At 50.8% G+C, this 22,324-nt stretch overlaps 1 protein-coding gene across 1 annotated transcript in view; it reads left to right on the top strand.

Annotated features, from left to right (window-relative positions):
• Window positions 1-21,739, top strand: part of PBX3 (PBX homeobox 3) — a 102,100-nt gene extending 80,361 nt beyond the window's left edge. Inside the window, exons 4-10 of the mRNA XM_082295403.1 lie at window positions 2,999-3,240; window positions 7,283-7,473; window positions 9,279-9,414; window positions 15,771-15,936; window positions 17,125-17,237; window positions 18,086-18,175; window positions 20,939-21,739. Coding sequence (XP_082151529.1) covers window positions 2,999-3,240; window positions 7,283-7,473; window positions 9,279-9,414; window positions 15,771-15,936; window positions 17,125-17,237; window positions 18,086-18,175; window positions 20,939-21,031 — 1,031 coding nt within the window. The 3' untranslated portion in view covers window positions 21,032-21,739. The remainder of the gene's footprint in view (window positions 1-2,998; window positions 3,241-7,282; window positions 7,474-9,278; window positions 9,415-15,770; window positions 15,937-17,124; window positions 17,238-18,085; window positions 18,176-20,938) is intronic.
• The last annotated feature ends 585 nt before the right edge of the window (window positions 21,740-22,324 follow it).

The following is a 22,324-nucleotide window of genomic DNA, read 5'->3' as shown; positions in this document are numbered from 1 at the left end:
GAGTAATTTATAAAGGCAGGTGCTGGTAGGAGCAGCTTTATTGCTGACCTATAGCAGAATGCTCCTCTGTGCTGAGGGGCCTGGGGGATGCTCTGGCTCCTTCCCAGACAACGCTGGGAGTGTTCGACCTGCAGCCAAGGGGCTGCTGCTGACGAGCCGCATGTCTCACTGGTGACAGAGAGTTCATCAGTTTTGCAGTCCCCTGCCCTCAGGGACACCAGACACTATTAGTTGTGCTGATCTGCTTCATATAGTTCATAAGGAAAGCTCTGAATTAACACACAGCTTAATTCTTGTTAGAATTAGTTAATCAACTCGTGGCTTTGCCATTCAAATGAATGATGCATCTCACTCAGGGGCAGGATAAATGTTGTGTCCCCACACACACTCTGTCATCCCTTTGTCTGTGGGTGTCTGTGCTCTGGATGGGATGCTCTGGAGTGGGAGCATTGCGTAGGATGAAGATGAACACAATATGCCGCCCCTCTGCCACCAGCCCCCAAGACACTTTGGGTTGCGTGCGAAACACCTGAGTGGCTTCGTCATTGTCCTCATCAGCTGAGTTTCTTCCTGTTGTGCATCAGGGCCCCTCGCCAGCTCCTGCAGTCTCAGTGCAGCATCGGCTCCAGCTGTTAAACCTTGGGGGCCGCTCACTTGCTGTGTCAGGTTTATAGAGAAGGGTTGGGGATCTGGAATATTAACATGAGTCTGGGTGGATCATGCCACTTTGGACGAAGGCCTCTCACTTTGCCCTGTTGATGGAAGTACATGATGCAGAAATCACTGCAGTTGTACCAAATTATTTTCGTGCAGGTTTTGGCTAGGCATCTGCATTTGGGAGCAGAGTGGGACTGTGATGGAATAGTGGGAGGGAGATGAGTTCCATAGCAAAAGTGGAAATGCAGCTGAGGAAAAACAGCTGGAATAGAGCACAGTAAACATGGACTGAAAAAGGATCCAGAAGCTAAAAGAAAAAACAACAGTAGAAATCATTGATGAGAAGGGAAGGAGAGCTGGAGTGGATTAAAACCAGGATGTTATTGAACATGCTGACAGCAGAGCAGAGGAGGAGTGTGACAAACAGGGGAACAGCTCGCCGAGGAAATCACCCCTGTGTTGTGGCACCGCGGGCCAGGAGCTGTGCAAGAGCCAAGGCAGTGGGGCCTGGCAGACCAGGGAATGAGGGATGGGCGCAGGGACCACCACCCCTGCTTCTGTGGGGACTCCCAAGTGTGGCATCACCCTCCCTGGCCACAGCATGGGTGGCCTGAGCCATGCCAGGGCTGTCCCCCATGTGTGTGCCAGCTCAGGCACACGCTGGGACGATGTGTGGTATCATCAGCCTGTGCCTGTGGACCTCTGAACAGGCAACAGAAATAATTTAAAGAGATGATGAGACATTTTTATTGTTCCCATGAAATTATATGGAATTATGGTTTTAAATGAAGGTGACAGGTTTAGAATGTGTATTTTAGAGCAAAATTAATGCCGTGCTTTCTTGAGTTGGAACATTGGCCAGTGGGGGGGTCATCTCCCACTGCATGTCCTCCTTGGGACAATCGGTGTGGAATCCTGTGCTGTTCCCAGAGCACACAGAGCACATTGCTGGTGCCCAGGTCCATGCCTGGCAGCTGTGTGGTGCTGGCACGTGTGGCACAGCCTGCATGGAGCTGCCGGGAGCGGGGACCAGCGCAGGCACCTGTGAACCCGTGAGGTGCCAGTGGCAGCACCCAGGACCCGCTGTGGCTGCAGCACGAGTACCTGCCTTGGAACAGAGCTAAAGAGGTTAATTGGGCTGGGAGGCACATGGTGCCTTAAGCCTCTGATGGAAATGTTGATTCAAGAAGCCGTGGCTCTGGTGGGTTTGTATGACTGTAATTATTCCTAAACTTCCTTTTTGGTGCAGCTGGCACCAACCTGGCCTGACCTGATTGACTTACAAATTGTCAACCCTGATCTATAGGGCACACAGAACGTGCTGACTGAGCAGCGTGTTGGAAATCCACAATTTAAAACAAAAATCAGATTTAAAATATTGTTGCCAGCAATCCAGTGTGAGACCACTGGAGATTTAAACACTTGCTTCTGTATCCTGGCATCATGACAGCATCCCGGTCCCTGCACAGCCAAGGGGAACTCTGATCCCTTCTTGTTCTGCCCTGGCCTGTGAGCAGCCATTGTGGAGCACCTGGAGCTTCCACAGCCACTCCCACTGCGGCCATTCCCGAGGGCATGCTCCCAGCTCTGTCACCCCCATTTCCTTCCACCTATGTGGTGCCAGAGACCACAAGCACACTTGGAAGTGGATGCATCTGTGGTGTTTGTGCCGATGGGAGTGACAGCATCTTCCAGCTTTTCCCCTGCAGCCTGATGTAGCTGAGGAGCAAGCGTCAGCTTTTCTCCAGGCATTTTAAGCCAACACTTGGGCCTCATGAAGGGATGGAGTCCAGTGGGAGAGGTCTCCCTAAAATAATGTGCATTTGGAAAGAAACGAGAAGCAAATCAATTATTTTCAAACAGATAATGCCCTTACTTTTACCACACAGCATTACATCAAAGTGATACAACACACAGGATAGTGCCAGCCCTGCACAGGCTTAGCTGGGTCTTGGAAAACAACTGGAAGGTGAATGTCCCTGTCCTCATGTGAACACCCCTCTGGTTCTTACAATGATGTGTTTAAAATTCTTCAGGGCCCTTTAAAAGCCTTGCAAAGATGTTTCTGCTGTGTATGGGAGCAGAGAGGGTCCCAGGGCACTGCCGGCCCCTCGTGGCACTGGCTGGATGGTGTCTGACGGGACTGGCTGCAGAGGGGGTGCTGGCTGGGGAGCTGGGGCCGTGCTGGGGGCAGGGCTGGGGCAGGGCTGGGCCCCTGGGCAGGCGGGTGTCACAGTGGGCTTGTGGCAGGCGGGCAGTGAGTGGGCAGTGAGCGGGCAGCGGCCGGGCAGATGCAGAAGTACTGACTGTGTTTTCTCTTGTTCTCTCTTTTCTGCACAAGGTTTGAGCATCCGAGGAGCCCAGGAGGAAGACCCTCCCGATCCTCAGCTAATGAGACTAGACAATATGCTTCTGGCAGAAGGAGTCTCAGGTCCGGAGAAAGGTGGGGGATCGGCGGCAGCAGCTGCAGCCGCAGCAGCCTCTGGAGGGTCTTCAGATAACTCTATTGAACACTCAGATTACAGAGCCAAATTGACCCAGATCAGACAAATCTATCACACAGAGCTGGAGAAATATGAACAGGTCAGACATCAGCCTCTCACTTGTTCGTGTACCTCACGCTGCTCTCCTCTGCTTGCCAGTGCCCACTACTGCCCGCTCTGGACCACAACCCTTCCTCCCCTTCCCCACCCCTCTGCCCATAGAGAGCCATGACAGGAGACTGTTGGGCTCCGAGGGGCTGCTGGCTGGAGCCAGGGCACGTCTTGCATGCCTGAGTGTTTTCTGTTGTCTGTAACTGCACAAGAGCAACACCCAAGCCTGTGTTTCTCCCCTTTGCCCAGCCCATAGAGGCAGAGAGGAGGGGAGGTGTCTGTCACTCAGTGCCACCCTCTGCCCTGTGATGAGGTCTCACACAGCTGAGTCTGGCAGGTTGGGGAGCACAGGCAGACAAGGGCTGTGTTGGCCATCTCAGCCCACAGGCTCCTGGAACAGGTGGCGGGAGACTCTGGCACAAGACTTGGCCACGGCAGGTCGGCTGGAGCAGGTTGGAAGGGAGTGGGCAGTGAGGTGCCAGCAGAGCACTGGGCCCAGGCTTTGGGACAGAAACTAGGGAAATCCTGGTTCAGGCAGATGCCAGCACACGGTGTCTTTGTTTGGAGTAAAGAGCATGCTGTAGAGACCCGTAGGTTTGCGTTCACCACTGGGACCTGGTCACCCAACACATTTGCCACGCTGATGGCACTGAGGATGTGTGCCACATGCTGCCAGGTGCCAGCAGCACCGTGTGTCTCGGGTGCCAGTGGCACTGCCTTGTCTGTGCTGTCTCTTTCACTGTGCTGTTCAAGTGGTGAACAAATAACTGAGCAAACACCTGTCAGGGTCTTTGTGCAAATCTGCTGTTCTCCCCTGACTCCCCAGGGCCCCAGTAGTCCTGTGTGGAGCCCCAAGCTCTCCTTGCCCTGCCAGGTGCGGCCGTAGCACTGGGGTGGGGGTGGCTGTCGGATTAACGAGCCCCGTGCAGCAGCAGCGTGTCTCATGCGGGCACAGGGACACAGGCTGCAGGCAGATCTGGGCCAGAGCGGCGGCAGGTCGGTGCTTGCAGCCGCTTCCTGGCAAACACCCTTGGACTCTAATAAGTTTAATGACGTGGGGGAAGCAGGAGCATTTTTTGCCCTGTAGCTCCATTTACAAAGGTTTCGGCTGAAATGTCACAGCCATCCGTCCACACCACAGGAAATTTTGGAGGATGCTCAAATGCTGCTGGAGCAGGAGAGAGAGGTAGAGCTGAGGATGAGCTATGCGTGCTTCCCCACGGATCCTGACACCCAGCCATGTCTGCTCAACAGACATATGATGATTTCCCCAGCCTGGCAGCAAACTGTCTCCTGCTGGTTTGTCTCACCACAGTGCCCGAAAGGCAGCCAGGGCTTGGCATCTCAGCCGCTGGCACCACAGTTTCTGGGAGGCAGGAGCCCTCCTGCAGTGGGGAGCCCATGCCGGGCACCTGCCCACGCTGCAGAGGCGCTCCTGCCACGCTGCCTGGCGCAGGCACTCCCGCCATCCCATGGCAGCAGGAACCAGAGCACCTTCCTGGAGATGCTTTCCAGGCAGAGTTTGATCCTGATATTTGTTGCCAGTCAGGGGAATGCACTCATGAAAAAAAGGGAAAGAGAAATGGAAAGTGTGTCACGCCATCACCCAAACGCTCCCTCGCCGGGCGCCGGGAGAAATGGCCACGCACAGGCAGCGCCTTCCATAATTTACAGCTCCTATAACAGAGATGACATATTGAAAGCTATCTGCTGTAATTACACTGAAATACATTTTTTGCTGTAGGCAAAAGTACCGTAAGGGTCCCAGGCCTCCCGGAGCAGCTGGGAACCCACTTCCCAAGTTCGCAGATGTCTCCTGAATTCACCCCGAACTGGGGTGAAGTGTGGCAGCTTAGAAGTCACCACCGGCCTCACAGAGCACTCACCCTGCCCCTCAACATTGTTTTGGGCCATTTCCTCTCTTTTTCCTGTGCAGTCGTGATGAAGCACTGAGGCAGCAGGAGCATCCCTGCTCCTACAAGGTTTCTGAGCAGGTTAACAAGGCCATCACTTATAACCTGACATTATTAATAATGTCTCGGGCACCAAGCAGAGGCCTGAAAAATAGTCCTGGAAAAGGGATCAAGTAGCTCGGACGTTATAAATAAACAAGAGAAACAAGACAAAGCATCAGAGTCTTCTGAGCTTCCTCCCACTGTGCTGTGTGAGGCAGCTCTGCAGAGGGGAGGTGCTGGTGGAGATGAATTAAACTCAGGCTTCCAAAAGGTTGTAGCCAAACCAAGTCTCATCAGGCAAGTTAAGTAAATTCAGGGAAAGGTTTTTGCTTCTTGAAAGCAAAAAACAAATTTTTGCTTTTAAATGTCCAGTTTTTGATGCTATATCTCTTATAGAAAAGACATACCTGAAAATATTACTAACGCAACAGTTGCAAATTTTATTGTACTTTAAAATTGAATTCCCGGGATCTGAAAAGAAGGGGGCTTGTGGCTAAGTGTGTGTCTGGAATGTCCATCCAGCGCCAAATTCTTAGATTCAGCTGTATTTTGGAACAATCAGAACTGCTGCCTGATCTCGGGGAGAGCTGCTGCATTTTGGTGCCTGTGTCCCTTTCCCTTCTGTGCAACATTTCCCGGGCGAGCCAAAGCTGTTGTTCCTGCCGTCGGTTGGAGGGCTGGGCCTGAACTTTTGCATGCTCAGGTTGTCCCCTGATGAAAGAAAGAGAATGTGCCAGTGGGAAGTGAGGGTGAGACATGTTGAACTCCTTCTCCTGGAGCTCGGAGAGTCTTGACAAACCCGGGGAGGGCAGGTGGTGGATGAGCCGTGGTGGCCGCGCTGGCACCGCGAGCACCGGGCTCTGCGCCCTCGGCAGTGGCAAGCGAAGGGCTCTGCACCAGGGCTCGCCGAGCGCTGCCTCCAACGGGTGCTGCAAGGATGTAAATTAGCCTGTAATTTACTTTCAGTAGTGTAAAGAAAAAAAATCACTTTGCCTGAAGTGTATGCATCTTTCTTAAGGGTGTACCCAGATTTTAATTATCTAAATGTAAATACTTAACGAATTTTACTTAGAGTAATGAGCTAAAGTGCACACTACATAAATGAGATGTTCTAATTAATCATGTATGAACTACTGGTTTAAAGAAAAGCTATGTGAATTCTGCGAATGTTGGGCTATTGCCAAATTGCTAATCAGCATTTGCATTCATAGATGGCTTCACTTAATAAGTTGTGAGACGTTCAGCAAATGTTATAGGAAATTATGAGTTTTTAGATGCATAAACTTTTCACTTTTAACTCTTTCCCTCACATAATCTATTGAAATGTTGGAGCATCCTTGAAAATGTGGTTGTCAGACATATTATGCACATATTTTGCAGCCTGACTTTAGAGGGAAGAGGGGAGCTAGCAGAGTTTTTGGCAGGTTCCAGCCTGCAAAGGGAAGGCAGGACAACAGTGTGATGGCTCCTTGGATATGCGGACCAGGGGATTCCTGGTGATGGTGTAGCCTGAAGTTGTATATCAACATGTCACAGTCTGAGAGTGATAATTGAGGGCTCCCTGTGCCTTCCCTCAGCACCTCTGCCACACAGCACAGGCCAGGCTGGGGCACTGTGTCACTGGAACCACCCGCTGAGGGGACACACAGTGTCTCAGAAAGCTTTCAGGTTCCTCGGCGCTGCAGGGGGGTACCCAGGCACAGGGCTCAGGGCTGCCCTGCCCAGGCATCGCCTACCTGGCTGTGAGATGTGTGGGTCCCCACACACACCCTGCCCCTGCTTGCAGCTGGTACAGGGGCTGATCCGACTGCTCCTCTCCACTGGGGTCTGGCTGGGGAAAGGGATGAGCATGGCGGGAGCAGTGCCGTGGTCACTCGGCTCCCCTGGCTGCCCCAGGATGGCTGCAGGTCTCCTGGACAGGCTGTGTGGGATCCTGTGGCCACACGTGTGTGGAGGGGACAGGGCCATGTGAGGGTCCCCCAGCCCTCAGTGCTGCCTTCCTCCAACAGCCAGGTCAGAGCTCATGTCCTTGTGGGATGGCACAAACCCATGTCTGAGCCTCTTCTTCCTCCACAGGCATGTAATGAATTTACCACACATGTAATGAACCTCCTCAGAGAACAGAGCCGGACACGTCCCATTTCTCCCAAGGAGATTGAAAGGATGGTGGGCATCATTCATCGAAAATTCAGCTCCATCCAGATGCAGCTCAAACAAAGCACTTGTGAAGCAGTAATGATTTTAAGATCAAGGTTCCTTGATGCCAGGTAAGGCCGAGGCAAGTGCCCCTGTCTCTTTTGGAGGGGAAGCAGTAATTTCTGGGCAGCCCAGGAGAGCCTGGCCATGTTGGGAGTGGTGTCCCATGTCAGCAAGGATGGGTGGGAGAGGCTGCTCTGTCCCAGCAAAAGCCTTCATCCACAGCTGTTGTGAAAGGGACCCCCTGCACAGTAGGCTTTCAGAAGCAGCAGGGTCTTTTCTACATATTTTAGTGCAAAGACTGGGCTTGTTTGCAGACACCTACATCACTGTTGGAGCTCAGAGCCCGTCCCCAGAGCCCACAGCAGCCTGAGCGGGCTGCTTGCTCTGCAAGCTGCCGGGAGGCAGGCAGACAGGGATTAGGAGGGGGCTTTAGGCACAGTCAGATTTGTTTTGAAACCTGATGAGGTTGGATAGTGATCCCCAGCCCCTTCATAGGGCTCCTGCCTGCAGAGCAGGGCCCTGGCAGCTGGCAGGGCCTGTCAGAGCAGGAGCGGAGCCGGGCGGAATAGGGAGGAGAAGCAGGCACCATGTGGAGCCTCCCTCCTCCAGCAGCTCACGCTTCACACCTGAAAGCTGCGAGGAGCTAAACAAGACCAAAATAATGTTATTAACAAGGAGGTCACTGGCAGGTGTGGGAAATCAGGGTAATTGCAGGCAGTTGGAGGAGATGTCTGTGGAGAGCTCCAGGAACGCAAAGGTAGAGCCTGCAGATGTACATTTTAAAGTGATTTCTTTAAAAAGGAGGAAGGTAAATAAGGCAAAATGAGCGGAAGCATAGTAATGAGATAAACATAGCTCTAGGGAGGGAGCCTGGCTGCTCCAGGATACAGTGCAGTTAGCAGCACCGTGATACTCTGGAAGAGCGCGCTGGGGATTGCGCTCGGCTGCCGGCTGGCCTGGGGCGCCGGCAGTGATTGCAACAGCCCTGGGGGAAGCAGCTCCAAGGAAATGTTTAGCGGGAGCCTTCCAGAGGATGTTCCGCGGAAGGAGAGCAGCCGCTGGCACGGAGGGCTGGCACTGCAGCTGTGCAGGCGCTGCCACCGTAACCCACCTTGGCTGCCACCATGGCAAGGGCTGGTGGCTCCTGTTGGCCGGAGCACGTGTGGGTGCTCTCTGCAAGGCTCTGCGCTCCGGCCAGGTGACGCACCTTGGGGCCTGTCCCGTGCGGGGCCAGAGCCTGGGCCCCGTGCAGCCCATGGCAGGAGGGGGCACAGATGGGTCTCGCTCACAAAGCCCTGAAATCCACTTGCTGTTGGAAGCCAATTAGCTCAGGGAGGGCCATGTGAGGACACATCAGTGCGGCTGCCCCATCCTGTTCTACCGTGCTCACCCCAGGGAGCTGTGCGGGGGCCCCAGCTGACCTGTGCTGAAGGGAAGGAGGGGAAGGAGGTCTGTCAGACTGCTGCTGGCACAGAGGGGCTCTGTGGCCAGGAGCTTTGGGCTGGGCTGTGTGCCTGGGTGTGGAGGAGTCACAGGGAAGCTTCTGGCTCAGCACCTGCCTCACCTTTTCTGCCACAGCACATGTATGTGGCCTGTGGCCCCATGGGATGAACCCTGTGGGGAGGTGGGGGTGTGAAGCCAGAGGCAGAGGCTGGAGCCATGCAGGGCTGGGTGCAGGATGTGGTGCTGCTGCCTACTGCTCCCTCCCATGGTGTAGGGGAGCCCAAAGGGATCAGGGTGCCAGGGCAGCTCTGCTGTGTTGCTCTGTGCTGCAGCACAGGCTGTGAAATGTAGGCTGCTGCCCCTCATCTGACCCTGCCAGGGACCTGCTGGCATCTGGAGGAACAGTTGTGTTTTCCTTTTCTCATTTCAGACGGAAAAGGCGTAACTTCAGTAAACAAGCCACGGAAATCTTGAACGAGTATTTTTACTCCCACCTCAGTAACCCCTACCCCAGTGAAGAAGCCAAAGAGGAGCTGGCAAAGAAATGCAGCATCACGGTATCACAGGTAAGCAGCAGGGAGGACCCCCTGCACCCACAGTGTGTCAGTCTCGGGGTTCCCCTTGCAATGCTGCCGTCTCCCTCCGGGCTCTGGGAAGTGGTTCCAGTGGAAGCAAGTGGTACGGAGCCGGGCCTGCCCACAGCACCTCTGTCACCCCTTCATATTTGTGCGTTGACCATGATGAGGTTTGCAGGGTGATGGGACGTGGCTGAGCTCTGCAGGAAAGGCAGCATGCCCATGGTGGCTGGGCCTGTGCTGGGGTACAAAGGTGCTGTGCACAGAGGAGAAGATAAAAAGGCAGCAAGGTCTGCACCCCACTTCTCATCAGCCTTCTCTCTGTACAACAGTGAGGCTCCTGGCTGAGCCCTGCCCTGCTCTGAATTCATTACAGCTGGCCAGGATTCTGGGTTTATTGACAAATTTAGGATCTGTCTTTATAGATCCAAATTTCTGTGATTGCTCAAAGTTGTTTTTCTGAGCCAATCATAAATTCAGCCTCTAGCTATGCTGAAGTGACACAAGTGGCTTCTCTGTGGCAAAACTGCATTAGGAAGATTTGCTCCTTTTACCACATATAACAGCTGTTACTGTGAAAGTAATGCAAGAAACCCAGCATCTCCCCAGTGCTGTTGTTGGCTGCAGCTGCTTTCTGTGTGGGCCAAAGTACCTGTACAGCTCAAACTGGTGTCACGCAGCAGTGCTCAGGCTGATGACACCATCGAGTTTTCCTTCACCAGGCAGCTTGAAAAGCAAAACACCACTTGGCATTCCATGTGGCCTGTATGTTTGCTAGAAACCCCAGCTATTCCCACACAAACCTGGCTTGTACAGCTTGCGGAAGGACTTGAACTTGGGTGGCAGGGAAGTGCCCTGGCAATTCCCACGTTCTCCAGCCACCCCGCTCCTGTTGCGAGGGCCGGTGTGCCGGCTCCTCCCTGCTCCCTCAGCTCCCTTATCAATATTTCAGGTCCTTGAGCGGAGCGGTGCCTGCGGCGCATGTGTTAACTATTAATGATTGCAGGCTGCAGTATTGGCATTATTAGCAACACAACCTTTAGCTTTATAATTAAGACCTGAGTTGAGATTTACTTTATAGGTCTCCATTGAATGCATGAAAAATTCAGGCACTTTATTGAAGACTTCCAAATGAAAGGCTGCCCAGGTTCTCCAAATTTGGAATTAGTTGACTTTGGATGCACCCACAGTATCAGCCCGAGGACACGTGTGTGTGCCTTGCTGTCTCCTTGCCTGTTCCTTGGCACGCAGCACGTACCCCACTCTGACTGGGGTGGGAAGCACCTGTGCTCGGCGCCAGGGGAAGGGACAGCATGGGGATGGAGGCAGTTTCTCCCAGTCCATTTACAAATAGCTGTGGTGATGGGCAGGAAGTTTTTGAGGGAAATTCAGCACACAGATGTTCCGTCTCACATTGCTCCTTCCTTGCTCTTAGCGTCGCACAAGCGGCTGCAGCCCCGCTGGGTGCAGGGCAGCCGTGGTGGCTGCTGGGCTGCTCCCTGTGCCCTCAGGCATCCCCGCGGCTGCTGTGGATGCCTGGAACCAGCCACACAGCCTGAGAGCACACAAGTGCTAGGGCACTGTGGTCTGCAGCTTTAATCTGCCTGCTGGTTTCAGTCCTTGGCATGAAATGGTTTGTGGCAATTCCTTCAGTAAGTGGTGTCCAGAAATCTTCCATGTGATCCAAGGCAGCGTGCCGTATAGTTAGGGGAGGCCATGCCATCAACACCAACTTAAAGAACCCAAAAGTTCTTCAGTTTTGGTTAGTGTAATTAGGAGAGATGACATGGGAAAGAGCCCACCAGACCTGCTGAAGAGCTGTTCCCTCTGCACTCAGTGGTGAGTCATGCCTGACAGGGAGGCGGTTAGTGATCCCACCGTGTGGACAGATAAAAAGACAGATCTAGATAAGGCTGAAGTGACTGTAGGAAATGAGATGGAACATTTGAGAAGCCATAACTGATTGCTTCTAGTGCTAATAGATCTGATTTCATTTTTAATTGGTTGTTAGATAAGATTTAATGTATATGCTGTAGAATGAAATAAAAGGCAGGCGGATGGTCCAACAACCCAGCAGTGGCAGAGAGCCTGTGGCAGGAATATAGGTTTGTCTTTTTAATATTTGATACAGACATGAATTAGTTGTTCCTTGAATCCATTAGGAAGTCTGAGTGAGTGATGGGAGTAGCTGCATTGTGTCCTCCATAGCACCACGTCCAGCAGCCTCAGCCTTGCTGGCTGACATTGCCAGCCTGGTACAAGGGCAGTGCTGCCCACCCAGCCTGGCACCAGGGATGCAGGGCTGGGCCCTTGGCCTTGGCTGGAGCTTTGCTCTGGCAAATAGTTATAAATGACTTGGAAAACCTTGGGATGATATGGTGAAGCCTGGAAATGGGGCCGTGTATCATGTAATGGGAGAGGAGCATGTATGAGAGAGAGGGAGTGCATCAGCTGGTTGCTTGAGTTCCTGATGGATCTGCTGTCACAGCCAGAGAACATGAAGACTGTGGATATTCTATTCTTTGATTTCCAAAGGTACTTCCAAAGGCTGCATGGCAGTACTGCAGGGTAGGTTGGTATTTTCTAGGTCAAACTGGGCTGGAGTTGTCTTTCTTTGTACTGAAAAGGGTATGTATTTTGAGGCCATGTAGTAGAAGATCTCTGAGCAGGCACTGTGGAGCAGCCCCGCACACACTGCTCTGGTGACTGGCAGCAGAACTCAGAGGATGCAATCCAGAACTCGGAGTGAATTGAGCAGTCACCGAAACCCTGGCAGGAGCAGCATCGCAGGAGACAGGCAGTGGCATCCGAGGAAGTGACTGAGCTGCACCTCGCTCAGGGCTTTCATGGAAGATCTCTAAGTGTGTGTATTTTCAGCCTTGACCAAGTGTCCCTTGGACCTTACCGTGTCTGTCACCATGCCCCATTTACCTCCTGTGCTGCAAACACCCTGGAGGGGCAAAGAGCTGGAAGAAGGAATAAATAACATTAAGGGATGGCTTTCCAAACTCTGGAGCTGTTGGCTTGTCTTTGATGAAGAGGCTTTGTCCTTTCCCCGGCTGAGCCAGGCTCCTCTGTAGCCTCTCCTAACGATGATCCCAAGTGTTTCTCTCTTGTACTGTCAGTGCCTCGTACATGCTGGGGGCAGATTCATGGCAGAACATTTTCTCCCTCAAACACTTAATTAGTGAGTGTTTTGGGTCATCCTCCCCCCAGATTAAGCCGCTGACTGGAAATCCTGCTGCCATGGCACTTTACTGAGCTGCAAAGAAAATTGTCTCCCAGAATCGTTTCATTGCAGGTGGGAGATCAATGGTTTCAGTTTTGATACCGGTGTTTAAAATAATATGTAGAGAAGGTTTTTCAAGAAAATCATAAAGACAAACTATTTATTAAGATGAACACCTCACACAATTTCATTTTTAAGAGTGCGGAAAAGGTAATTCTGGGGAAAAAAATGTCCTTAGCAGAGAACATTGTCAGCTGTAATTTAGAGCTACCCCATCAGCACACGTTGGAGGGAGATAAACTGTATTGTCTGTTCTCCCCTACCATGGCTGCAAGGCTGACGTTTTATACTTTTGCAGATGAGCCTCTTTCAGGGTGTCACAAACGACCATCAGTCCATCACACGGGCTGGAGAGAGGGCACAGCCAGTGCTGAGAGCGGGGCAGTGGAGTACAGCAATAACATCTTTCACTGCTTCAAACAAAAGAAGGATGTGGTTGACAAGGGAATATATTTAACATTGTTTTAAAGAAAGCATGCTGGAGCTGGTTTTCAGCAGCCCTCCGGCCCCAGCTGCTTCTGAGTGTTTCTGTGAGCAGGCGGACAAGGAAAACTGTGGATGGAGGGGCTCTTACCCCTGGACTTCATGTGGGAAGCAAGGAAAAAAGCTGCAGCATAATGAAATAGTTCTGGAGGTAAAATTCTTGGGCTTAGATCATAGACTGTAATTGTGCAACATTGATTTTTAACATCTTCTGGTTTGTACCATGTTTTAGGTGTGGAACATAGACTGCGTGCTACAAACATGGAAACACAATGGAAAGATTTCCATGGTCCATGGATCTGTAGCTCCCTAATTCAGCAGCAATGCTCTTGCGTCAGCTGCGTCTTTGCCGAATGAGCACTGATTTATCCCAGGAAATCACCCACTCTGGAGACATGAGGCAGGCCTGCCCCATCCCAAATCCCACATTAGGCATCTTGATGATTTCAGTAATAATTTATTGTCTTTTTATTTAACACTGCAATTAACATGATAAATAAGTGCAACAGTATTGTTTGAAATGTAATATACAATTAAGCCCAATTAATTAATTGGCCTTCAATGATCAGGAGGAGAAATATGTTCATTGTTTTTTTAATGTGAAGAGATAGTTTGTTTTAATGAAAAATGTGTTGTGAGGCAGCTTGCGATGGAGACAACTTCCATGTTTAGGGTGAGCATGGGGCTGGGTGAGGAGCCGGGTCCCGGTGCTGATGGGGAAGCCCAGCACCTGCTCCCCTGTCTTCCCTGGGACGGTGGCAGTGCCAGCAGCACAAGCAGGGTGAGGTGTGCTCCAGGGGGGCAGGGATCCTAAATCCTGCCTGGCACAGCCTGCTGGAGCAGTGCCCTGGCCCTGTCCTGGCCAGGTTCAGCTGCCCGTGTGGGCCATGCTCACCCAGCTGCAGCCACAGCCCCCGCGTGTCCCTGGGTGGCCCCACATTCCCTGGACTGGGGCACGCTCTGCCCTGCACTGGTGAGCCATGGGAGCACAAAGAGTCCTTGGGCAGAGGGACGGGGCAGTGACTGCGGCTCCTCGGGCAGCCCCAGGCAGCTGGGCGCGCGCTGCAGTCTCAGGAAGAGTTTAACATTTCTGGGTATTCATTTAGATGTGGTGTGCGGGTTAAACATAACGTACGAGCACTGCTCCTCTCATTGCTTCCAATTAAACCTTGCTTGTTAGTTTAACCTCTAGGTAATCCCATCAAACAATTGATGTCAAGGAAACACTGCCCACAGTGGCTCTGGATGAGTGGCCATTAATTTTAATTGCCTTGATATTAAAGATTAAGAAGTATTGGGACTAGCAGAATGGAAACGATCTGATGTCAAGCAAATCCACTCGTTGAGGCTTCCCCAGGCTGCTGGTGATATTAAAATTTTACTGTGAGAATTAAATAAACCTTTATTAGTGATGGCTGTTGTTTGATTGGTCCAGGGGTGTGCATAAACAGAGGGGTCTCGTACACATCCGTGGACAATACGGTTGATGTGCAGAGATTCCTCAATTATGATACTGTTAATAAAGCATAATCTGATTGTACACAATAATTATTTGCTGGGTTTCATTAATGTATTATTGCTTCTCTGACTGACAAGGTGATATTAAGTGCAATATATAGAATATGGTGGAGTATTATCAGGGGAGCAGGATCTATAAGGTGCCTTCCATATTACTGGTAAAGGCCAGAGGTTTTCCATTAATTGTGTTTAAACAAAAGATGTGCTGCATCAAATACAGCAGGATTTGACTCCTGCCTCAGCAGGGTCCTGAACTGGGTGCTGTGACAGGACCCCAGCCCCCGCCACACCCTGTGGCTGCCTGATAACCACTGGACTGCCACTGGTCCCTTCCCCTTTACCCTGCTGGGTTGTTGCAGTTGGTTTTTTGTCTCTGCTGTATTGGCCATTGTCCATGTTCCAAACTGGGTTTGTTATTTAGGAGCTCTGTTACAGCAGCTGAACTTAAACAAAGCCCCTAAGCAAGATCATACAAACTTCCCTGAGCAGCTCCAGGCGTGACCCCTGTGTGGGTTAATAGCCGGTGCCCTGGGAGCCACCTTGGCTTCAGTACAGCATCTTCAAAGGGAGATGACAAAGTGACTTTTCAACCATTATTGATTTATATGATTCCTTTCATTTTCAGCCAACCAAACACGATTCTGTGAGTAGGCTGCCAAGGTTGTTCCAGCCCAAAAATAAAGAACAATTGCTCTCACTGCCCGCTTGCCCTCAGTCAACCGGACCTTGGTCCCCCCTGAGCAGCTTTCGGGGTCTTGCACCAGTTTTGTTGACAAATGGCCCGTGGTGGTAGGGGACAATGCTGTGCCCAGTAGTACAGCAAGCTCCAGGATACGTGTGGTCATCAGTCACTTGTGCCTCAGTTTGCCAAGAGAGCAGCAGAGCCAGGTCTTGATCAGCTCCATAGTGATGTTTAACTGATCCGGGTTAATGCTCAGTTATCTGGAGCAGGTACGGATTGTGTTTCTGGCATCTCAAAATGACTTCTCAAAGGGTTCCTCCTTTGCCCAGCCAAGCATTTTGTGTCCCTCACCCTTCCCACCTTTCTCCACTGCAGGTGTCCAACTGGTTTGGCAATAAGAGAATCAGGTACAAGAAGAACATCGGGAAGTTCCAGGAGGAAGCCAATCTCTATGCGGCAAAGACGGCTGTGACTGCAGCGCACGCCGTGGCCGCGGCCGTCCAGAACAACCAGACCAACTCCCCCACCACACCAAATTCTGGTACGTACCCGGCTGGTGCGTTCGAGCATCCTGAAGGGCTGTGCGTCACGGAGGGCCCCGATGGTGCCCTAGCGAGCTCGGTCGGGATGAGGAGGATGCAGCTCCTTAGCAGCCCTAGCCATGGCACAGGGAGTAGTCCTGAGCCCCAAGGACCTCCAGGTTGGACCACGAGGGCCGAGCACTGCCGTGGGTGGTCCCAGCAGCTCCACAGCGAAGCTCCCACAGCCGTACGGGAGAGCGGAGTGGGGCCCGTGTAATTCCCGCAGTGGTGACGGCTGCCTGGCTCAGGCTTCTGGCACATTCTTTGTTTCTGTAGTTACTTTAAGCTTTTTCTCATTCACTGAAAAGAATGTAAAATGGGGCAGAGGTCCAAGTCTGGTTTTGTAGAACTGTTAAATTTATTGTCAAGATAACAAAATAGAGGAATTTTTTAGCATGCTCTAGTTGAGTTTAAACTCTGGATGGCTTGAAATGGAGTTGATGTGATAAATAGAAATCTAAGGATGGAACTTTAATTTGGAGTTACTCTGTGACAGGTTCTGCTACAGGTCTCACTGGTGTGTTGATGACATCTTGCAAGTCTGAGCACTGCAGTAGTCAGGGAGTGTATGAGGGGGGCGTTGCTCTTTTGGGCTCCAGGGGCAAAGGTTGCCACAAGCACAAACACTATTTGCAGTCAAGTTTTGCCGTGACTTAGTTGTGGACAACTTCTAAGGAGGATAGAGAACCATGGGGAAAAGAAGACTAACAAAACGGAAGTAAGAAAAAAGTTCCTTCTTTGACAGTAATAAACCACGTAATTGGGAACTGCCAACAATTTCCTTTTGGAAGGAGACACGAAGCACAGGCTCAAAATGAGTGTTTGGTGATGGCACCTCATGATGGAGTGATCCACAGGGGGACAGCTCTGATCTGGAAACCTACTGTTGTACAGGCTGCTCTTCCAGAGGGAAGAGCTGCCCTGGGTCACAGGGAGCTTCCAGTCTTGCCCAGCACAGCACTCTGCTGCGGGGGCAAGAGCCAGGACGTGGTGGCCACGCTTGCCCCATGCCAGGGCAGCAACTTCCCCTCCACTGAGCCCTGCCTGTCCTCTCCTCTCCTGCTGCTTCTCCTTCCCCTGCCCTCAGGTCTCAGGGTTATGTTTTTGCAGCTCTCTGTTATTCAGCTACCTAACTCTTTCCTTTCCAGGTTCTTCTGGTTCTTTTAACCTCCCAAATTCTGGGGACATGTTCATGAACATGCAGAGTCTGAATGGGGATTCTTACCAGGGGTCCCAAGTCGGAGCCAATGTGCAGTCACAGGTAGGAGAAATGCCCCCAGCAGGGCCTTTCTGGCAGGGTAGGGTTTGGGCTAAAAATTCCACCTTACTCTGGCTCTATTAACTGGTCTGGGCCTCACTGCAGAGTGGAGGCTACATATTTCTGGATGTGGCTTATTCTTACCCCGGCATTGAATTTCACAAATATAAAGGAAAGAATGATTTTTTTCTGATTGAAATTTTAAGCTTTGTGAATGCATTCGGCTCTGGCTTGAGCTCATGGAATGGGATTGGGTGCATCTGACTTCCATGGACACTGTAAATCCAGTGAAATTTTCTTTCTTTTTTTTCCTTTCTTCCTTCCTCCCCCTGCCCTTTTAAAAAACAAAAAAAAACAACTCTCCCATCTGTCTTTCATTTATTGGACAAACTTTTATTTATTAATTCATTCATCTATTTATTTATTTCCTTAAATATCAGAACGCATCTGACTGAGCTATTTCAACACACCTCACTGTCAGTCACTGTTCAGTCCTCTCAGGAGGGCTGATCCATGGTTTATGTGCTGTGTACACACCATCATCTCCTCCATACATGCCAGCACACACAGGCGGGTGAATATTCCCAGCACTTTGCTGCAGACACTTGGGAAGGAGCTGCGGGCCACGGTGCTGGGAGGAAGTTGTGTTTGGTGGTGTGAGAAGCAGAGATGTATGGGCTCTAATGGGCACGGATTGGTTGAAATTCTGCCAGTCAGTCTTGATTGATAAATTTGCCTTTCATAGAAGATGCTAAACCCTTTTGGCTCACATAATTCAAAATGTTGCCTATTGTAAGTGATGATGTTTTAATAGATTTGGAATGATGAATCCTGTCTCCCCTCGCTTTAAGGTGGATACCCTGCGTCATGTTATCAATCAGACGGGAGGATACAATGATGGCTTGGGAGGAAATTCACTGTACAGTCCACATAATTTAAATGTGAGTACCCGGGGGAACAGTGGTTTGGAGAGCCATAAGCGCAGTGGCAGGTAAATGCAGTCATTAATACCTGTATTAATTGCTCTTTGCAAAAGTGTTGTTTAATATCACATCTTTAGGGATGAACCACAGAACAGCCCTTGGTGCAGCTGTAAGGCTTGTTAGTGTTAGAAGAGAGAAATTCCAGATCTGTGACTATAAATGGTTCAAATTTTTATTTGTTTCAGCCTTATGAGTTAAAAGGCAGCCTCCGAGAGGCTCCTGCGGCTCAACAGCCAGCCAGGGAGCTCTGCTGGGCTGTTGCTGCCTGTGGCAGGTGCCAGCTCTGAGGACTTTGATACACCTTTGGCCATTTCAAGGGTGCCCATTTTTCCTGTGTTTGAGAGGTACCGTTGGCCTTGTTACTCCGAACGGCAGCGAACAGTCAGTGTGGCTAACAGATGCCAGTAAATTGAGGCATTATGGGCTTGATGGTGATAGGTGTTAAACGTCCTGCCGCTGGCCGTAAGCGATGGGATGTGACGGTGCCCGGGCTGGGCAGGCTGGGCCCGCGGCTGCGCGCGAGGCGCCGGGATGAATCGACGTGGAGATGTGTTCTTCCTTCGGCATGGGAGCCTGGGATGGAACACCCCCGCAGCAGCGGCGAGGGCTGCGCGGCACAGCCTGCTCATCCCTCATTCCCAGCTCCTTTCTCCCAGTTATAGCTGCAACAATTAGTGCTTTTTTTTTTTTTTCCTAATGTTTCATATTTGCTTGAGAGGTGATTTTTCTTTGTTTTCCTTCATACTCATGGGCTCTAAAATTACTGTAGAGAATTCCCAGTCTAGTGACCTTCTCCCCCCTCACAGGGTTTACCCCAGTGGTTCCCAGCCGATGTGGATTGGGGTATGGGTGCTGAGCAGCCCCAGAAACCCACAGAGAAGGGGAATGGGGAGACCCAGGGTGAGCTGCTGCAGCCACAGGGAAGGGGAGGTTTTCCCCCCGTTTTCAGTTGCCACTTGCCATGAGAGTAAATATTAATGATTTAAAACGTGATTGAAGATGTTCAATTGTAAGGGGAAAAAAGTACCATTAAATACTCAAATCTTTTACATTTGAAATGTCAAATCTTTCTTTTTGGGTTTATAAATAACTCATAATAACCCACAACAAACCATATAAAAAGCCTTTTAGTTGCATTTCTCCTTTTTCATTTAAGTGTTTTGAAATGCTTCAGAGAATTTGCGATATCCTTATCAACATGATAAAATATGAAACTGTGATTGCCTGCAGCATTTTACAGACATGAATTCCATCTTCACTGATGAGGCCTGATAAGGCGCTGTTGTATAATACAGTGCATAATCTCAAACCACCAGAGTAAGGATTAATTTATTTGAAAAAAAGAATGCTTGCTGACAACCTCTCCTCCAGCTGCCAAGCTGAGTAAAAATATTGTACATTTGTTGTTTATAAATTTGGATAAAAGAGGAATGATGTTTACTTCAGATGGAATATCTTTAGACTCATATCTGCACAAGAGTTTTTCTTTCTCTAAGTAGATTCTCGTATCTTTACAAAATAAAAACTCGTGGTGCTTCTGCATTCGAGCAGGGGTTGTGCCTGTTCAGTCTGTCTGAGCAGTGGACGGGTGTCGGTGGGGGTTCAGCCTTGGGGTGGTGCAGGTTCGTGCTGCCGTTAATTTTACTGAAGGGAAAACCCAAACCCTTGGGTTTGTCAGGATGAAGCTGCGCTGTGTGCTGTTTCATCTGCAGAGGAGATCATTACCGAGGCTGCTCTCCCCCGGTGGAGCCGCTCAGCGCTCTCCTGTCTCCGGTGATAGATGAACGCAGAGCCAGGCTGGCTGTCGGGGTTCGAGGGGCGGCGGCCGGGGGTCCCCCGCGACACCGGCGCTCCCCCTGCGCGTCCCCTCGGTGTCCCCCGGCCCAGGGCGCCGGCCCGGCCGCGGAGGGTTTGGGTGGCCGAGCACCATGAGCACATTTCCCTGCTAACCTTTCCCTGCCAGGGCCGGGGGCAGCGGCGCCGCGGCCGGGGCGGCTCTCGCGGGCGCTGCGCTGAGGCCTCCCCGTCACTTCCACTCAGCGTCCCCCAACTCACGAGCCCCGCGCCTCCCTCTTCTTGACTGACATAAAAATATGTAGCGACAAGCTGTCTGCCACAGCCGAAATCCGATCAGACATTGATTCCAGCAATTGCCTCGATTGGCCGAGACATAAGGCAAATTTGTTCCTGCGCTGCTCGTGCTGAGGCAGGTCTGAGGCGGGAGGGCCGCAGCCGAGGCACGGAGCGGGGCCGGAGCGGGGCCGCCGCTGGAGATAATTGGAAAACAGACCCGAGCAGCCCCTTTCTGCCTTTCACGAGGGAGCTGGGGCAGCATGTGCAGGTGGGGCAGCTCTGCCGAGGGTCCTGCAGTGGGGAAAGGGCATTTCGAACTTTGGGTAGTGAGGGGAGAAGCGGGAGTTAAACACGGACTGCCCCAGGCTTGTCTTCTCAGGGGACAAAGCCGAAGTGCCGGTGAAGGGACGTTCCTCATTAGAGCACGGATGGTCTCTGCAGAAATCCCACAGTTCTGGTTGCAGCCAACATCTGGCTGAAGGGCTCCTGCTTTCCCTGCTCCGGCACGGCCCCTGCAGCCCGGGCAGTGCGGGAAGATCCCCTTCCCAGAGCATCTCCCCTCAGCCCCGGGCCGGCCGGCCCCACACTCAGCCTGTGGTGTAATTAGTATGCGCACTGGTATCAATTGACTTGTTTTTGCCTTTGCAGGCTAATGGAGGCTGGCAGGACGCAACCACTCCATCTTCTGTGACTTCCCCTACAGAAGGGCCGGGAAGTGTGCACTCGGATACCTCTAACTAATCTCCTAGCAACACTTTTTCCCTGAGCTGAGATGCCTTGATTAGTGCATTCAGAGTTGCAGGAGAAAAAGGAAAGAGTTTTTTGTAGCCAACCACCTACAGCTTTACTGTAAAACCTTGTCTTATTAGAAAACTTGGTAAATCTGTTTTTTAAAGGTATCATAATCATTTGTATTTATACTTAAAACACACAATGTTAAAAAGCACTTTATCCAATTAGGCCAAGATTTAGCATTGTTTATAGCCCTGTAACTATTTTATCATAATTTATTATCAGCAGTTTTAATGATGTTGGTCTAACAGTTGCCAATTACTTGGCCTTAAGGGTAAAAGTACAGGACAAGCTTAACCTCAGTAGCAAGAGCAGACACAAAGAACCGCCTCACCCAAATTTAATTGTGTGCATATTTCCATGGAAAGTCGACAGGAATCACAGACTTTGATTGTGTTTCATCTTTTCTTATCTCTCACAGACCTGGAATAAAAAGAGCTGTTCAGTTATTTCGGTTAACAATGGTCGTGTTTAAGAATCCTTATTCGTCACATTTTTGTTGAGATCTATTGTCTTACAAATTAGATTGGAAACCAGGAGCATCTTTTCTTTCTAAAGCCCCCCTGGACCCCGAGTCTCCTCTCCGTATCCTGACACGGACACAGGTTGTTCTTGGGAGATGACGACTCTTGCTGCTGGTCTCTGTGCACGCCACGACCCGGGGTTTTACAGTATGAGCTGGGTGCTACCCACGCCTGCCAAGGGCTGGTGCCTCTGCTTGGCAGCAAACCACAAACAAAGGAAAAGGAAAGGAAAAAGCACCGTGATATGGAGTGTTGTACATAGTGTAGCAAAAGAGTATTTATACATCTCACCAATCAAACACAGCTTTATTACCTCATGCGAACTCATACAAACCAATAGACTTTCAACATGTTCTGTAGCTTAGAGTGCTCACTTACTACCTCTGAACGATACTCACGCTGTAGTTTGTCTCTTTCTTATCTTTTTGCATCTTGTAATTAACTCTTTGTTTCCCCACGAAATGTAATGTACATTGTAATCTCCTACAAATCAGGGTTGCCTTGGCAACTGCTAAAGAAGCGGAAGTGGAAACATGGGGTCTTAGGTTGGACACAAAACAGTGCAACTGTTGTAAATACTGAGAAGCATTTTGAATGTTCTTCATCTTGTTACTAATACACGCAAAAACCAACAATTAATTGTAATGCATACAGACTTCAGTATTCAGTACTGTACATCCCCCTGGATTGCAGGGGCCCTTTCTCTCTCTCTTTTGTA

Source organism: Coloeus monedula, assembly GCF_965178545.1.
Source record: "Coloeus monedula genome assembly, chromosome: 21".
Classification (NCBI taxonomy): Eukaryota; Metazoa; Chordata; class Aves; order Passeriformes; family Corvidae; genus Coloeus; species Coloeus monedula.
The sequence above is the reverse complement of the archived record's forward strand: the minus strand, read 5'-3'. Positions and strand labels throughout refer to the sequence as shown.